Source organism: Numida meleagris, chromosome 1, assembly GCF_002078875.1.
Source record: "Numida meleagris isolate 19003 breed g44 Domestic line chromosome 1, NumMel1.0, whole genome shotgun sequence".
In the NCBI taxonomy this organism is placed as follows: Eukaryota; Metazoa; Chordata; class Aves; order Galliformes; family Numididae; genus Numida; species Numida meleagris.
The window spans coordinates 40,817,772-40,834,082 of record NC_034409.1 but is presented as its reverse complement, the minus strand read 5'-3'; the positions used below and the strand labels follow the sequence as shown (position 1 = coordinate 40,834,082).

The 16,311-nt window shown below is 36.1% G+C and overlaps 1 protein-coding gene across 22 annotated transcripts in view; it reads left to right on the top strand.

Annotated features, from left to right (window-relative positions):
- Window positions 1–16,311, top strand: part of PPFIA2 (PTPRF interacting protein alpha 2) — a 209,645-nt gene that overhangs the window by 56,442 nt on the left and 136,892 nt on the right. For 15 of the 22 annotated variants that reach the window (XM_021385279.1, XM_021385287.1, XM_021385278.1 and 12 more), the window contains one exon: window positions 5,918–5,980. The exons of the other annotated variants lie outside the window; for them this stretch is intronic. In XM_021385279.1, coding sequence (XP_021240954.1) covers window positions 5,918–5,980 — 63 coding nt within the window. Of the gene's footprint in view, window positions 1–5,917; window positions 5,981–16,311 lie in introns of those variants that run through there. 22 annotated transcript variants of the gene reach the window in all.

Below are 16,311 nucleotides of genomic sequence, written 5' to 3'. Positions count from 1 at the left end.
TGAGATGATGTTATGTGAAGGAATTTCTGGCAATTAGGCAAGGAAATATTTTTCTTTCTTTGACTAAGAACTAGTCAGTTCCTTTTTTAGACAACTGCTATCAACTTAATGTTTAATGATGGAATATATGCCTGAATTATTTCTGTGCCTTGGTACAACGCAGAGGCATGATCTTGGATTATTTTAATGGCTATATGAACCCAAACACTGCTCCAGTGATCACTATTCCAAGTCATTATTTGCGACCAAAAAAAATTGTCCCAAGTTCAATACATTTAAGTCACTACTTTATAGCCTAAACATAAGAGGGTATTTTAACTACGGTGTTATTCAGCATTCATATCCTAAAAGATTTTTTAAATTATTAATCAAGGAATAATAAGACGGTTCAGTCACTGTGATACTGGTAAACAAATACTGATTTCATTATCTGCTTAAAATGCTTAATTATATATTACTTCACTTTACATCAACATGTAACAGTAGTGTGGGAAGATTTCTGTCCTGCAAGGTTTATCTTTCTACATATTAGGTTTTAAAGGCCAGATATTGCAAATTCTTACTTGTAGTTTTAACTCTACAGAGACAGCAAGTTCCCTGTAGCTCAATGGAAATACTCTCACGTACAAAATCAAATATGTACGGGACATTGTACATACCATGTACGTTCTAGAGAGCTACTATTGAATTTTTTTATTTCTTTTTACATTTTTTTGTTCCAGATCATAATCATCAAGCATATAAAATTTATTAATTTGCACACAGTGTATGTACAGGTATATATGTAACTAGATATAGATGTGTGTGTATTTGTAAAACTTATGTCAGTTTTTCTTATATGTCTATACAACTATAAATGTTAACGTGGCTTGCATCAGAAGTAGCATGGGCAGCAGGACCAGGGAAGCGATTGTCCCTCTATACTCGGCACTGGAGAGACCTCATTTCAAGTACAGTGTTCACTTTTGGGCCCCTTGCTACAAAGGTATTTAGTTGCTTGAGTATCAGCAATAAAGCTGTTGAAGGGACTACAAAACAAGGCTCATGAGGAGCAATTGAGGGAACTGGGGCTGTTTAGTCCTGGAGATGAGGAAGCTGAGGGGAGATTTCATTGCTCTCTACAACTGCCTGAAAAGAGGTTGCAGAGAAGAGGGTATCAGTCTCCTTTCTCAGGTTACAAGTGAAAGGAGATGAGGAAACAGCCTCAGGGTGCACAAGGGGAGGTTACGTTTGGATATTAGGCTCCACAGAGAGGTTGGTCAAGCATTGAAAGGGGATGCCCAGGGAAGTGGTGGAGTCACCATCCCTGGAGATATTTAAGATACACGGTGTATGTAGCACTATGGGACATGTTTTAGTGATGGGACTTGGTGGTGTCAGGTAGATTGTTGTACTTGATCCTTAGGGTCTTTTTCAAGCTAAATGATTCTATGATCCTATGATCTTATATTGCATCTTACATATATAAATTTAGTATGTATTTTTTTGTATACATATATGCTCAGATTAATTCAGGTCATAAAATGAGACTCTGTTCTTCTTGCTTAAATTTTAGAGCATGGCTGCTTTCAACACCATGGAGTTAACAGCACAGTGCTGATATTTTAGGACCATTCATTTTCTTGCCATCTTTACAATGTCATTACGCTTCACTGAATGTCTAACTGAATGGAAAGATACATGAAACTTTTTCATAAATCGTATTACAAGATGTTTTCGATGGAGGAAGGAAAATGAATGATATATATTTTGGTACAACAGTAAAAGATCCCTTTCTGCTCACATCCTGCTGACGGCTTAGGTTAAGAGGCCTCTCACAAAGACAACCCCTATGGGATACTGAGAGTATAATGGAACAATGTAAAGCATTAGATTAAGTGGAAAGGATATTGTTGATGTTGTGGAGTGTTTTGGTTTGTTTTTTTAATTAGGAAGGAAAATAGCATGTACCATTGTTTTCTATTACAAATGTTACCTGAAAATACAGTGGCTTAAAAAACAAAAGACACAAATAAAATAAAAACTATTCATTCTGTTGATTCTGTATTAGTGTATTTTGCGTGTATGTATCATTAGAATTTAGATTAAACTGGTTTCAGTGTTGAAGGTACTGCTCACTGAAGTAGATACTAGTTGCATGGGATAACGCATGTAGCAGGTTACACTTCTTCAGGATAGGCTGTGTTGAAGGTAATATCCTGGTCTGTGTGTCCTGGGATGGTTGTTGCAGAGAATAGGTAATGAATTCACTGTGAAGTATAAACATTTTGAAATATTTAATCTTATGTATGTTGGAAGTGTTTTTTTTCTTCCACTACTAAGGGAACATCTACTTTCCAGAGGAAAGTACCTTCTATTTCTACTTGTATCTAGAAAGTTACTTTTTTCTTTTTTTTTTTTTTTTTAACGTTGAAGGCTGCTCAGTTAGCTTTCTAAATATGACCTCAGCTAGCTCCCCAACAAAGAGATTACACAAGCATGAGGGAAGAAACGGTAATTAGCGTGTGTAAATGAAATTTTCAATAGACTGAAATACTTAGTCATCACAGTCCAAAATGCTATTTGATGTAAGAATAGATGCCACAAAGTTATTGTTAAGAAGCACCAAATATTGCTCTGAGGGAGAACTTTTATTATGTATGACAAAAAGGTTATCATTAGTTTTCTACTAAGCAGATCTGACCTGTCAGATACCTATGTTACAAAAGCAAAAGAATGGAGCTTCCTAATCATTCAATGTTTTCTTCAGTCTATCAACAAATTAGATTTATTCAGTGAATGTCTTTGAACTTGTGAACAGCTATGGCTATCACTGACTATGAAACTTGACTTTTTTTTTTATCCTAGCAAATCTGAATACATGTCCTTATTTTTGTCATGGCCTTGAAATTAAATGCTCTACTGGTCATGTTGTGACTGAAAGCAGATTTTCCTGCTTTACTAGAGCTTTGACTCGGGACTTGATAAGGTTTGGATTCTAATGATGTTCATGTTTAGGAAAATGTCTTGTTTCATGTGAAAGCCTGGTGTAACTAAGCAGGGAAAAAAATGTAATTGCTACATGGTGCATGCTCAGGAACGTAATAATGCTAGATACTGTGACTCCAGGAGATGCAGTTTGTGTATTTACTAAAGGGCCTTTTCGTAGGTGATGCTTTTTCCCTTTACAATCCAGGAAGTGTTTTCAGATGTGCCACAGCCTCACACATGGCTTTTTTAATATGGAAACTTAACAGGGAGAGGAAAGGGTCCACCATTTAGGATATAGCTTGAGAATATGTCCCTGCACATGTGTGTGGTTCACAGCAAATAGTAGCTGAAGTGTTAATCACAAGCCAGAATAGATGCATTTTCTAGGCCTTCAGTTTTGATATTTTTCTCACCCTGTTGACTCTGTTATCTCCTATGATAAATTCAAATGCTTATTCATTTTCTCAATGAGGAAAACCAAACTGTAATAGAAAGCTTCATGAATATTAATTCTAATGGCTTCCAGTTACCAGAGTAGAAAGTACTAAGTAGGTGTCATAATATTAAATGCTTTTGTGAGTAGAATAAATATTTTATAAACAGGCATAAGAATTGCCGCATTACTTATACTGCATAATTCATTCACAAATTTTGTGTCTCTAAATTCTCATATGACAATAAAATGTATTTGCCTTAGCATGCATAGTTTGAAGACAAACAACTTTAGAAATAATGCACAAGTTTTATACTTTTTACTGAATATTTTTATTCCATTTCTCTTCTCTTAAACTTGCCAATTTAGCTACAATTACTCCAGTTGCATAGAAAATGACCACACTGTAAGGAAATAGTCTTGCAGTATTGAAATATCAAGAATCACTCATTTCTAGTTACAAAAAGTTTCCCATACTAGACAAGAAGAGTAAAAATACTGGATCTAAAACCTATCAGTTGCTAGAATTGAAGACAGTTCATTTTATACCTTACATTAATAAACCTTTCACTGTGATTACATAATACAGAAGAGGGGGAAAATATTTAAAACAAAATATGAAAAGTTTTGCTAAAATTACTCAGAGCCTAGTGCTATTAAATCAGTGATGTACAGTAAATATGAATTAGTTTACAGTGTGCAGATGCAGCAGTCAAAAGTATACAGTAGTCCACCTTTTCACACAAAAGGACAAAATTATCAGAAATCATCAGATATATAATGTACGTATTTTATGTATATAAGTAAAAAGATGTGCAAAAGATGTGTAAATTTACACATTAATCCATGTGCATTTGTTTGAACTTTTTTGGTAGCTGTGTATATATGAACGTTGAAATTGAATTAAATGAGTATTAAGGTAATATTAAAGAAAGATGGGTAAAATAATGAATAAAGTCATTAACATATGTTTCCTTGTGCTATTTTTTATTTACAAAAGTGTCATGCTAACATAATGTGGGCTGTGTTTTCCTTACAAAATTCAGTATCAAAAGTGATGTTAAAAATCCACCCAAACATTATCCATGAGTTGACCACAAATTTGTTTTGCATGGAAATGTTCTTTTCAAAAGTAGCTACTTGATATGAAGTGAAATTTCCTTTAAAACCAATCAAAAAGCATAGATGGAGAGTTTTGCTTAAAATTCAAATCTGCTCATTTTATTCCCACTGATAGCATAATTCCCTTTTAAAGCACTGAAAGTTTAAAGTCATTTTAAATATTTAAAAACTGATGCAAATCACTATGTGAAGTGCATCAGCAATATTTTTCATAGATAGATATCTGCCTGTGGCTGATGTTAAAAATACTGAAAATGTGCACATTTTTATTTTCTGCATAAATAAGTTATATCGTCAAGGTAAAATTCATCATAAATTATAGTAGCAAAGTCATTATAAAACATATCTTGCAATGTGTTGCATTTTTCAAATGTTATATTTTTTAGTGTTGAAGTATTTCTAATAGAAATACTGTCCGTTCAGAATATCAGGTTTTCTCATCTGAGTTGGTAGTCACAGTATCAAAGTTGATCAGTAATTACTTTGAGAGATAATGCAGCTGAACTATAATTAGGTTGAACATTGTGTGTATTGTTACATACTCTCTCAATGATGGAAAGAAATTATTTGGAGAGTTAGTCTGTAACTCATTTTTTTAAGTTGGCAGTCAGAATAGATCGAACCAGATGTCAAAAATGTACTTGTAGAAATTTTTGAAAATGTCTGCTGTTAGTTCCCTCTAAATTGAGATCTGCAGAAATGTCAGACTGCCTACTAGTAAGGGTCGTTTTTAAAGAAGTATGCTGTACGTTAGGCTCTGCAAAAACACATGAAAAACTGATGAAAAAGGAAGGAAAATAGTGCTTAATGCTAAAATATATTCTTCAGGTAGCTGAAGGGACTTTCAGATTTCTAACAACATATAGCTTTTTGCTGCAGTGAGGAAGTCTGAGAGACCATGAAAAATTTATAAGTTTCATAGGTAAATTCTTCCTTATAATTTAGTAACTTTATTTTTTAGTGTCTGTCCATAAAAAATGTTAATTTGAGTAATTTGGATGAGAAAATCCTACTTTCCTTCTTTCTTGGAAAGGTTTTAATCATTTGGTGTATGTAGAGACCTCAGTTTAAAGTTAGCCATGGAGCTACAATCCACAGTTATCTGACCATTTAACAATGCTTCAGAGTTCTCTTCTGCAGAACACAGTACAGAACACACAAGTGTCTTAGTATTTGGTTGTTCTCAGCACCTCATAAGTCAGGAGATGTAACAGTACTTCAATTTTTTTCTTTGTGAATGTCAGTTGAGCCACATTTTTGTTCTCTCATTATCAGCTTGCTTGAATTATGATAATAAAAGTCATCTTATTAGCATGGTTTAATTTAAATATATTGTAGCACTTTTCAAAATTCTGTTCCATTTAGCAGAATCTCTGTTGCCCCCTTTTTCAGATGACGGTTGCTGCTGGTACGAGCATTGAGAATAACATTCAAAGGACCATATCCTGCCCTAATGTATGTTTTACATATCTTGGATTTTTGTGTAATTGAAATGCAAAGCCTCCTTTTGTGACTGGTAATTTATTGCCCAGAGATGTCTGTCATCTCGAGGTTACTTCATAGTATATATTCACATATATATTTCAGGGTCACTGAATATTGTACTACAAGTGAGGTCTCAGCCTATCAAAATGCTAAATTCATGTTATTTTTTTCCTATATGACTTGATGGCACTGCTAAATAAAGATAGTGATAATATATTCACAGATCCTTCTGAATTTACCTTGCTTCCCTCCCAGCTCAATGCTCTTGTCAGTTGAAATCAGCAGAACAGCAGTAAACAAAATGAGGAAAGCAATGAGAGTCTATACTTATTCCATTTAATCTTGTTCTAAATTGGATTTTAATATGAAGATGTGTAATACTAAATTTGGAAGAAAGGTAATTTAATCTTTCTTGCTTAAACAAATATATCTCATGACTGAAAACAGAAAAGGGGAGTTGCTACTGCCGATGAAAGTAGAGTAAGAAATCTATTTTGTTAACAGAAGAAATGCATTCACTTGTAGTATAATAGGTCATATATCTTTTTTTACTGTATCTATTCAGTAAATTGAAGTCATTGAGCCAAAATTGAGCTTGTATACATGAATGGGGAAATGTTAATGGGAATTTGGGAAGTACTGTTGAGAAAAGAATTTGGCTCTGTGTTATATAGAAACTATTTTTTATCATATCGTGTGTTTAATAATTTACTTTTCAGCTAAATTTTTTTTATGGGGAGCTATCAGAAGAAGTTCTTGATAAACATTTCCATCACTTTAATTTCTTTTAAGATATAACATGCAATTGAAGTACAAGTACAATAGAGTTTATATAACTAATAGCTAATGAAGTATGTTCTTGCCAATTTGGAAAAGAAAAAAAAACCAAATGTAAAACAACTTTTTTTTCTGGGAAGTTTATGCTACTAAGAGAACTTTGAGAAATTATTTACGCTGTAGCGTAAGAAAATTATACATCTGATGTCTTGAATCACTATGGATTTCTGGATATACCCCTTGAATGGACCAATACTGTAACTTGACTATGATTTGTACTGCTAGAATGAGCATGGTGGTGATGGGCCAGCAGTTGAACTAGATGATCCTTCTGGTCTTTTCCTATGTTAATGATTCTGCGATTCCATGTTCACAATTGCTTCTATGCAGAGTAAAATTGTGAATTTACGCATGACTAATCCCCAGTCTCTTCTAAATTTCCAACATTATTTTAACTTTGGCAGAGCAATTTTAGTATTTCAGTCTGCAAATAGTACCATTTACAATGAGAGTTAATAGTAATTCGCAAGCATGGAAAAATGCATAATTTTGGATTTAGTTACAGAATTCTGTACCATTACTTAAGAATTTTTTGGTCTTTCAATTTGTTTTCTTTAAAAAAAAAACAAATACATTAATTGATGCTTTTTTAAAAGAATGGCATACGTCAACTACTCATGGATTACCTTTTCATTCTTTGTATTATATTCAGTAACACCAAAATCAGAACAGAATCCATTAATTGCTGTTGAACAAGTGTGTCCTTGTTCCTGCCTTTAGAAATCAAAACTTTTTTTTTTAGTTTAGCTTGTTCTCTTTGGACTTTGTGATGATTTTTTTTTCCTTTTTCCCTTTTTTTTTTTGTCCAAAAAAAAAAAGTATAAAACACCATAAGAATGAGGATAAAATTTAGAATTTATTACATGCTCTTCTGTCTCCTGATTTTCCTACCTAAAGTTTAATGTCAAACTTACTGTAGTTATCTCTGCTCTAGAGACAGTGGAGGTTATAGTCAGTATCACCTGTCAGCACTGTGAAGATATCAGTCTTTGTCCATTGACTAAAAATGGTACCTAAGAGGTCATCTTGGGTTAGACACCTTGCTTAGAAATGATTAAAATTATTATATACAAACTCTGGTTCCCCAGTTTAAGTCATTGCTTAGAATAAAAATCACCTCACCAGATTGCAGCCTCCTAAAAGCTTCACATTCAGTTAAGCTATGGTACAGCTTCTTCTTTTCATGGAGAAAACAAGGTACATTCTCTTAAAATGACTTGGAGGAATTCTGACTGAGGAGTCATCCTCTTAATTTAAGCAGTAGGTGGAGTGAATAGCTTAGACAAGACGTTAAAGACCATTCTCAAAGTTGAAACTTGGAAAAAAAAGTATAATCCATGTGTGGATAACAGTGAAAAATCTTGAAATTCATTTGAAAGAATAGTCTTAGGCTTCAATATTTTTCTCTGAGTTCTCTCCACAAACTGAAAAGAAATATTAAGAGGCCTTTAATAAAAAACTTATTTCATGTTCTAGATTTCTCTTTTAGTGTGAACACTAAAAACAAAACCTCTCATACTTAAAAATATTATTTATTTTCTCCAGTGGAGAAAACCAGTTCAGTCATAAAGGGTGTGAAAGAAGCTCTTTCCAATGTAATTTAGTTATATCCAAATCGTCACTAGGTAAAGAGATGTAATTTTAGATTCTTATGTATGAACGCATACATAAGGAAGCAACCAAATTCTTAACTCTGAAGACTCCTAACAAGGAGATGCAGTATTTGTTCTACTTCAGACTTTGAAACAATTCTCAGTGAAAATTTATCTTGTGCAGATTAGTTTTTAGACTTGAATTCCTCAAATTTGTTTCCAATTTTATCAGATTTTGTAATTTTTTCCAAAGCATCCTGTTCAGAGACAGAATATAATCCTTACCAACAGCTACACATAATCCAAATACATAAACTTTTAGTCATCAACCTTGCTGCAAGCTTTGTAGTTACCTCCTCTCCCAACATCTTGCAGGGAGATCACGAAAGGAAGGCAGTTCTGCTTTACGTGTTCTTCTCTTGGCACAAGATCTTCCTAGGATGTTGTAACAACTACAAAAGGACATCCAGCTTCAGTTTTCTAAAACAAACAAACAAACAAACAAACAACAAAAAAAAAAGCATAACTGAAAATTGTCAAATTGATGGATTGATGGATAACTGCAAAAGCTTTTATTCCTTTCTAAATACTCTGGCCTCCTGGTGATTGGGAGCCATTTATATAGCCCTTCATTACTGAATAAAGCCAGGTTTCTTAGACTATTTCCACAAGTACACTTTTATATTATGACTGATTGTTCTTTAGCTAATTTGAAAAAAATTGTAAGTGTAGCAATATAATGCACTGTTTCACATATGAAGAAGTAAATTAATTAAATCTTTTTATTATTTCTATTATTCCATTGAATTCCAAACCTGCAATTAACTGTATGAACTGTAACTGGCATTAAGATTATTAAATGTAAAGTTGAAACTTTGAATACATGGTAAGTTTTCAATTAGTGGATTAATTATTCTGCAGTGTTTTCTGGTTTATTGTAAATACTGGGAATTGCACTAGTTTATATTTCTGCTGTTTGTAAAAGGGATAACTGTGAGCCAACTGAATGTCTTCACCAGAGGATATTCTCACAAGCATAAAATTTTCAGTCAGTATATACTGCACTAATTCAGCATTTTAATTACATGACTTTAATCCTACATGATTTTCTAAGGCTTGGCTATTTAGTCAAATAGAGGCACGATACATTTAATTTGACTTTTTTGGCTCTTAATCTCAGAGCTAAAATATACTTTAAGAAGTATTCATCTATAAAGAGAATTTGAGGTGCTAAAGCTGTACAGAAAACAGAGAATGTACTGTTCATGATTCATATATGCTAAAATAATAAATAATAAAAAAAAGACTTTATTAAGCCTACAACCAATGGATGGAACACCTCCCCTATGAGGACAAGCTGAGAAACCTGGGGCCTGGAGAAGAAAAGGCTCCGGGGAGACCTGATAGCAGCCTTCCAGTACCTAGAGCAGGGCTAGAAGAAAGAAGGGGACAGATTCTTTAGCAGGGTCTGTGGTGACAGGACAAGGGGAAATGGTTTCAAACTAAAAGAGGGGAGAGACTGGATATAATGAAAAGTTTTTTTTACAATAAGAGTGATGAGGCACTGAAACAGGTTGCCTAGAGATATGGGGGAAGCCCCATCCCTGTGGACGTTCAAGGTCAGGCTGGACCAGGCTCTGAGCAACCTAATCTAGCTGTATATGTCCCTGTTCATATCAGAGGAGTCGGACTAGATGACATTTAAAAGTCTGTTCTAACTCAAATGATTCTATGATTAATATCTATTGATATTAATAATACTAAACGTGTATTTAAATACAAAGAGTTTGAAATACATCATTTTACTTCATTAAAATACACTGCAGAGCTTGCAATAAAACTGAAAATCAAAAATAAACTTGTATATATTCAAACTTGAGAACTCAGAAATTATCATGTGCTATGGTGGGTGCTGAGGGAGCCGGCAGAGGTGACTACCAAGCCACTTTCCACCATCTATCAGTGTTCCTGGTCAACTGGAGAGGTCCCAGTGGACTGGAGGCTTGCCAATGTGACTCCCATCTACAAGAAAGGGTCATAAGGAGGATCCGGGGAATTACAGACCTGTCAGCCTGACCTTGGTGACAGGGAAGGTTATGGACCAGATCATCTTGAGATCACAGGATAGGTGCAGGACAGCTAGGGGATCAGGCCCTGCTGGTCCTGCTTGGCTAACATGTTCTCCTTCTATGACTGAGTGACTCACCTGGTGAATGAGGGAAAGGCTGTTGACATAGCCTACCTAGACTTCAGCAAAACCTTTGATGCTGACTTCCACAGTATTCTCCTGGAGAAACCGGCAGCCTGTGGCTTGGACAGGTACACTCTTTGCTGGGTAAAGAACTGGCTGTAGGGCCAAGCCAGAGAGTGGTGGTGAATGGAATTAAATCCAGCTGGCAACCAGTCACAAGAGCTGGTCCCCAGGTGCCTGTCCTGTTTAATATTGTTATTGATGATGCGGACAAGGGGATTGAGTGCACCCTCAGTAAGCTTGCAGATGACGTCAAGCTAGGAGGAAGTGTTGATCTGCCTGGGTGTAGGAAGGCCCTTCAGAGGGATCTGGATGTAGATTAATGTGACAAAATCAATGGGATGAAGTTCAACAAGAGCAAGTGCTAGATCCTGCACTTTGGTCACAACAATCCCAGGCAACACTACAGGCTCAGGGCAGAGTGGCAGGAAGACTGTGTGGAAGACATGAACCTGGGGGTGTTGGTTGATGCTCAGCTAAACATGAGCCAACAATGTGCCCAGGTGGCCAAGAAGGACAATGGCATCCTGGCCTCTGTACTCAATTCTGGTGAGACTACACCTTGTCTTCAGTTTTCAGCCTCACTACAAGAAAGACATTGAGGCCCTGGAGCATATCCAGAGCAGTGAAGCTGGTGAGTCTATAGCACAAGTCTCATTAGGAACAGCTGAGGGAATTAGGTTTATTCAGTCTGTTCAGTCTGGAGAAGAGGAGGAGAGGTGTTAAAGAAATGTTTAGATGTTGTACTAAGGGACATGGTTTAGTGGAGAAATATTGGTGGAAGGTGGACGGTTGGACTGGATGGTCTTGGAAGTCTTTTCCAACCTTGGCAACTCCATGATGAATTTCAAGGTGCAATTTTCTAGTCAGTTTCCCACAAATGAAGTATAATTCGCATGCTGTTTCTCTGTGGTTTACACCTCCACAGTCTTCATTATAGACCTCAGTTTCCCTTTATTCCTATGTACACTTTGTTTTCTCTCATTATAAATTGTCTTACCTGAGAGAAGCTGAGTGAAGAAATTGATATTATAGACAATAGTAATATGATAGTTTATTATCTTCTCTTGCTGTTTTAGGGGGATAATAAGAGATGCTTAACTGTTAAGTTTACTGTCTTCCTTTCTTCCAAAATGTCACAAACCTTGGCCATATCTGTATATATGTATTACTCATACATTATCTGTTGAATGACCAATACATTTGATGTACACTTCAGAAAATGAACTCTTAATAAGAAGTAATTTCTTTAGATGGTACTCTTAGAGTTCACATGAGTTCTTATATGCCTCAATAGCCATTAATTGTGGGTATATAGTCATTTAAATGGAATAGTCTGTCATAGTTTTATCTCTGTCATTACCTGATGTCTGGAAACCATGCAAGCTAATGGTCAAAACAAAACCAGGACACTTTGTATGAAGACCCACTTGCTGAAGTTGCATGACCTTGAGCTTCTGCTGTTTATTAAAACTCCTTTACAGCTCCTTTAGGTCTACAGTAAAAATGTAAACAGCAAAATACAAAAGGAAATAGAGACAGATATCATTGTGTTTTCTTCATTCAAGACAGAAGAACTTAAATTTGTGTTTTTTATAAAAATGTGCTCTATATAATGAGAAATTTTTTTCACTGTACATATTTGAAAACAAAGCTAATTATTTAATTTTTATTAAGTGCAAAGCAATGGAATTTGTTATTGCACCATTCTGCTACTGTTTCCATAGAGAAGCCACATTTGGTCTGTTTAAGGAATGCTCAGCTTCAGGAATTTTGACATAGCTGGTCACAAGTTTGAATGTGAATTATTTGAAAATATAGGGTTTTTTATATGCCAGCATGTGCGATTCAGGCTGCTTTCTTTGGGCAGATGTTTTTATTAGTTGCTAGCTTAACATGTGTAAAATTTTAATATATCATGATTATCTTATGGCTCTTGACAAGATATATGGCATATATCGAGATATACAGAAGTTCTGTAGAAAAACAGCAATTACCTATGTTTTATCCAATTCTACTGCTATGCAGCATGTTTTAAAAACACTGTTTTTCATTCATTCTTAATTCTTTACACTACTTCAAAAGGTATTTGGGAAGGTTACAGTGAGGGAGGGAGAGATGAGAGAAAACATTGATAAAACACAGAAAACTTAAAATTTCCTAAATGAGATGAAACTATTTCATGTGCTTTCTTGATAGTTTTTCTTCTACCAAAGTTCGAGAGGAAAAGATAGTCCCAAACTACTAGATATAAGAACAAAAAGTCAGAAGCCTAAGGATAATTACAAATCCCCAACCTCTACCAGGGAGCTGTGAAAGCTCCTTGACCTTTCAGCTCAGCTCCTTCAGCTCTCTTTCAGCCCTCAGAGGATTCAAGGATTTCTCTAATAGTGATCTACCTCTTGAAGATACAAACATGGTTTATGTGATTGACAGAGGAAGGTTTACTGGTCTGACACCTCCATGTAGTAGACCCTGAAAGCAGTCAGACGTGTTTCTTTGCTGATGGGGGAAAAAACAGAAAACAAGTGGATTTCCATTTTCTACCTTTTCTTCAAACTCCATAGTTCAGTCTTTAGGAGTTACTTCACTAACAAATAAACCTGCAAGCAGTAAAGCAATTTCAGTTAGTTCTCACAGCCAATGAGCATATTTTTATCACAGTGCTAATCTTCTGGCCATCATTTCTCATTTCCTTGCCATAGGCCAGCAAATTGCACTATGTAGACCTCATATCAGGCAATTACCTGGTAGATCTGCCATCTGTCCAGCTCTGCCAGGTGTGTTAAGTCCTAAAGTGTAAAGAGAAAGCAGCAGTGCACTACAACTCAGGAAACATGTCACTGGCAAATGTATGTCTTAGCAACAGCAAGTTCTCCTGTTCCTCATAGGTGTGAGGTTCACAGAAACTAGGTGCTACTAGGCAGCTTTGCTGAGCAAGTCCACAGGTACAAGGTACCCAAGACCCGTAGGGCATATGAATGCGGTTGTGGACTGACCTCAACCTTCCTACTGTGTATGGCTGCAGGGAAGCTGTCTGCTCCAGCACATGGAACCTCCTTCACCTCAGACCTTAGTGTCACTGCTGCTGTTTCTCACTCTTATTGCACTCTTATTACGCGCTCTGTCTGGTGGTTTTTTGTTGGTTAGTTTGTTTTTCTCTTTCTTAAATACACTTTGCTCACAGCACTGCATTCAGGGCTGGTAGTCCCAGACATGCCCTGCAGCGGGGCTGTAGAGCTGGCTGTGTTTGGCATGGGGCAGCCCCTAGCAGCACTAGGGCACTGCATACAGCTTTCCTGTAAAGCTATACAAGAGGCATGCCCCATATATTCAAATGTATATGGGTAAAGTTCATTCCTGTGTGTACGTCTAATAACCAAGCTTTAAGACTTGACTTTGAGCACTTTGAGCTAAAAAGCACATCTAAAAACGTCTTCCGCTTGCTTTCGAGAAAGGAGCTGCACAGGGCAGGAGCACTTATCTAGCATTTTCTGTTTTATTTTAGACTTCCCTCCTGGTTTCTCTTTTTCCTTTTTTCCTTTTTCTGCTTCTGATCAGCATCTTAAGTAGGGAGGATTTCAAGCCGCAGAAAGATCTGGATGTGGAAAGAACTATCCCTTCCTCAATTTTTAAGGGAAATCCGTGTGTGTAAAGATGAGCAGATTTTCATTGCTTTACTGGTATTTTGCTTTTCTATTAATAACAAGACGAATCTTAGTGTAATCACTATACCATATATGTGAAGATATTATGGAAGAGATTTAATGTGTTTTTCTAGTTAACAGTGATGCTCCTTGATGTTTTCAGCTATTCTGGAATTGGTGTCTGTCTTGGAAAACAGATATATTAGAGCCACCAATTGCTAATGATGGAGAAATACCTCCTTGGCAAAGGCTAATTGGCAAATTCCCTTGTGAAAATGAAAGGATGTCATTTATCCCTTTGCTCTCTCACTCTAGTCTAAATGCTACTGCCAAGACTTTCCTGACCACTTTTTATACTAAGAGGACCATAAAGAGAGCTTGACTTGTTGTTGCAGTCGCTAGCAGTCTCAGTTGTCATCCACTTCTAATAACGTAAACCCAGTTTTATTCAGTTTTGAGGCTCTGTATTTACTTTCACACCATCCTGAGTCAAAGTGAAGGTTTCATTCAAGCATTCTCACATTCAAGCACTCTTATTGGTCCTAACATAGATGCTGCCAAACAAAACCAGCAAAGGTCAAAACTGTTCCCTTGACCAAACTCATCAAAATGACTTGTATGCTTCTTCAAAAATTGAAGCCTAAATGGATTTAGAAAATCCTTTCAAGTCTTGTAATTATGTGCCTTTGCCACATCGCTGTCATGTACTGTGATTTTGTCAGCATCACAATGTGAAGTTTCGTTTAATCTATTCAAGGAATAGATAATTGCCACTCACTGTGATCAGTGGAAGTTTGGTAAAAAGCCTGCTGTCAATTGAGACTAGGATTTGAATTACTTGGCATATCTAGGAGCTTCTTAGTCACAATCTTTTGTTTGTTTTAAACAATGTGTACATATGCTGATATTTCAATTAAACGTAAGTATCTGACTAAACATCTTCAGCTCTAATTTTTATAAAAAAAGAATTAACTCTGGTTACTTGTAATTTGATTAGTACATCAAATCACAGGCTTACTTTCCTGCAACCAGTAACACCATTATGTTTTGCTTTGATAACATGTAAATTTTTATGACTACTAAAGATGTTGACTGACTTGTTGACTGAAGTTTAAAAAGTCAACTATTGTGAAAATAATGTTATTCAACATTTACACTACTTCTAATTCCCCTAAAAGATGAAATTGTTCAAAATTGCAGATGTAGCGATCAGAAGGACCAACACGATGGAAATGGCATTACAAAAGAGATGGAAGGACCAGCACAATAGCAAGGTGCTACAAGGGAAGGGAAGTAAATTGCTCACTCATATCAGACAATTCTGGGTTCACAGGGAGTCTTCTACCAAGGAGGGATCTCCAGAAGCAGATCCTTCCTCAGTGGTAGTCAGCCCTAAAATGAGGCCTAAGAGCCAGGCTCCACTCCTTCTGGTCACACAGGTGAATTGCCTTCACCTGTGCTCCCAGGGCTGACTGGGTCTTTCCTCAGGTGCTCAATCAGTGGTTCAGGCCATGACTCAGCAGTTCCCATACAGCAGGACATGACAATAAACAATAATTTCTTAGAGCATTGGTATTAGTTATGTTTGTGCTACTCAGTTTTAATATTGATGTTCAGTGTTTCAGCAGTGCTGTCCTGGTCCTAAACCTTCACAGTGTCAAATTATACATTAATGTGGTGAAGTGTATGAACAAAAGGGTTATCTCACAGCAGTGCTTCAGGTGTTTGGTGGGTCATGGTGTCACTCTGTGGCTCTTGTTTGCTGCTCGCAGCTGTGATCAGAGCACATTGCTCTTCACACATGCATTACGTACCTGCATGTTCCTCTCCCCAGAAACAGTGTCTGCAGATAAAAACCATTCTGATTTGTGCGAGGATGCACCTGTGATAGTTTAATCCATCAACTGGAAAAAATGTCTTTTCCCCAGCATAGACATTGCTGAGATGAATATGGTGCCATGGAAATATGATTTA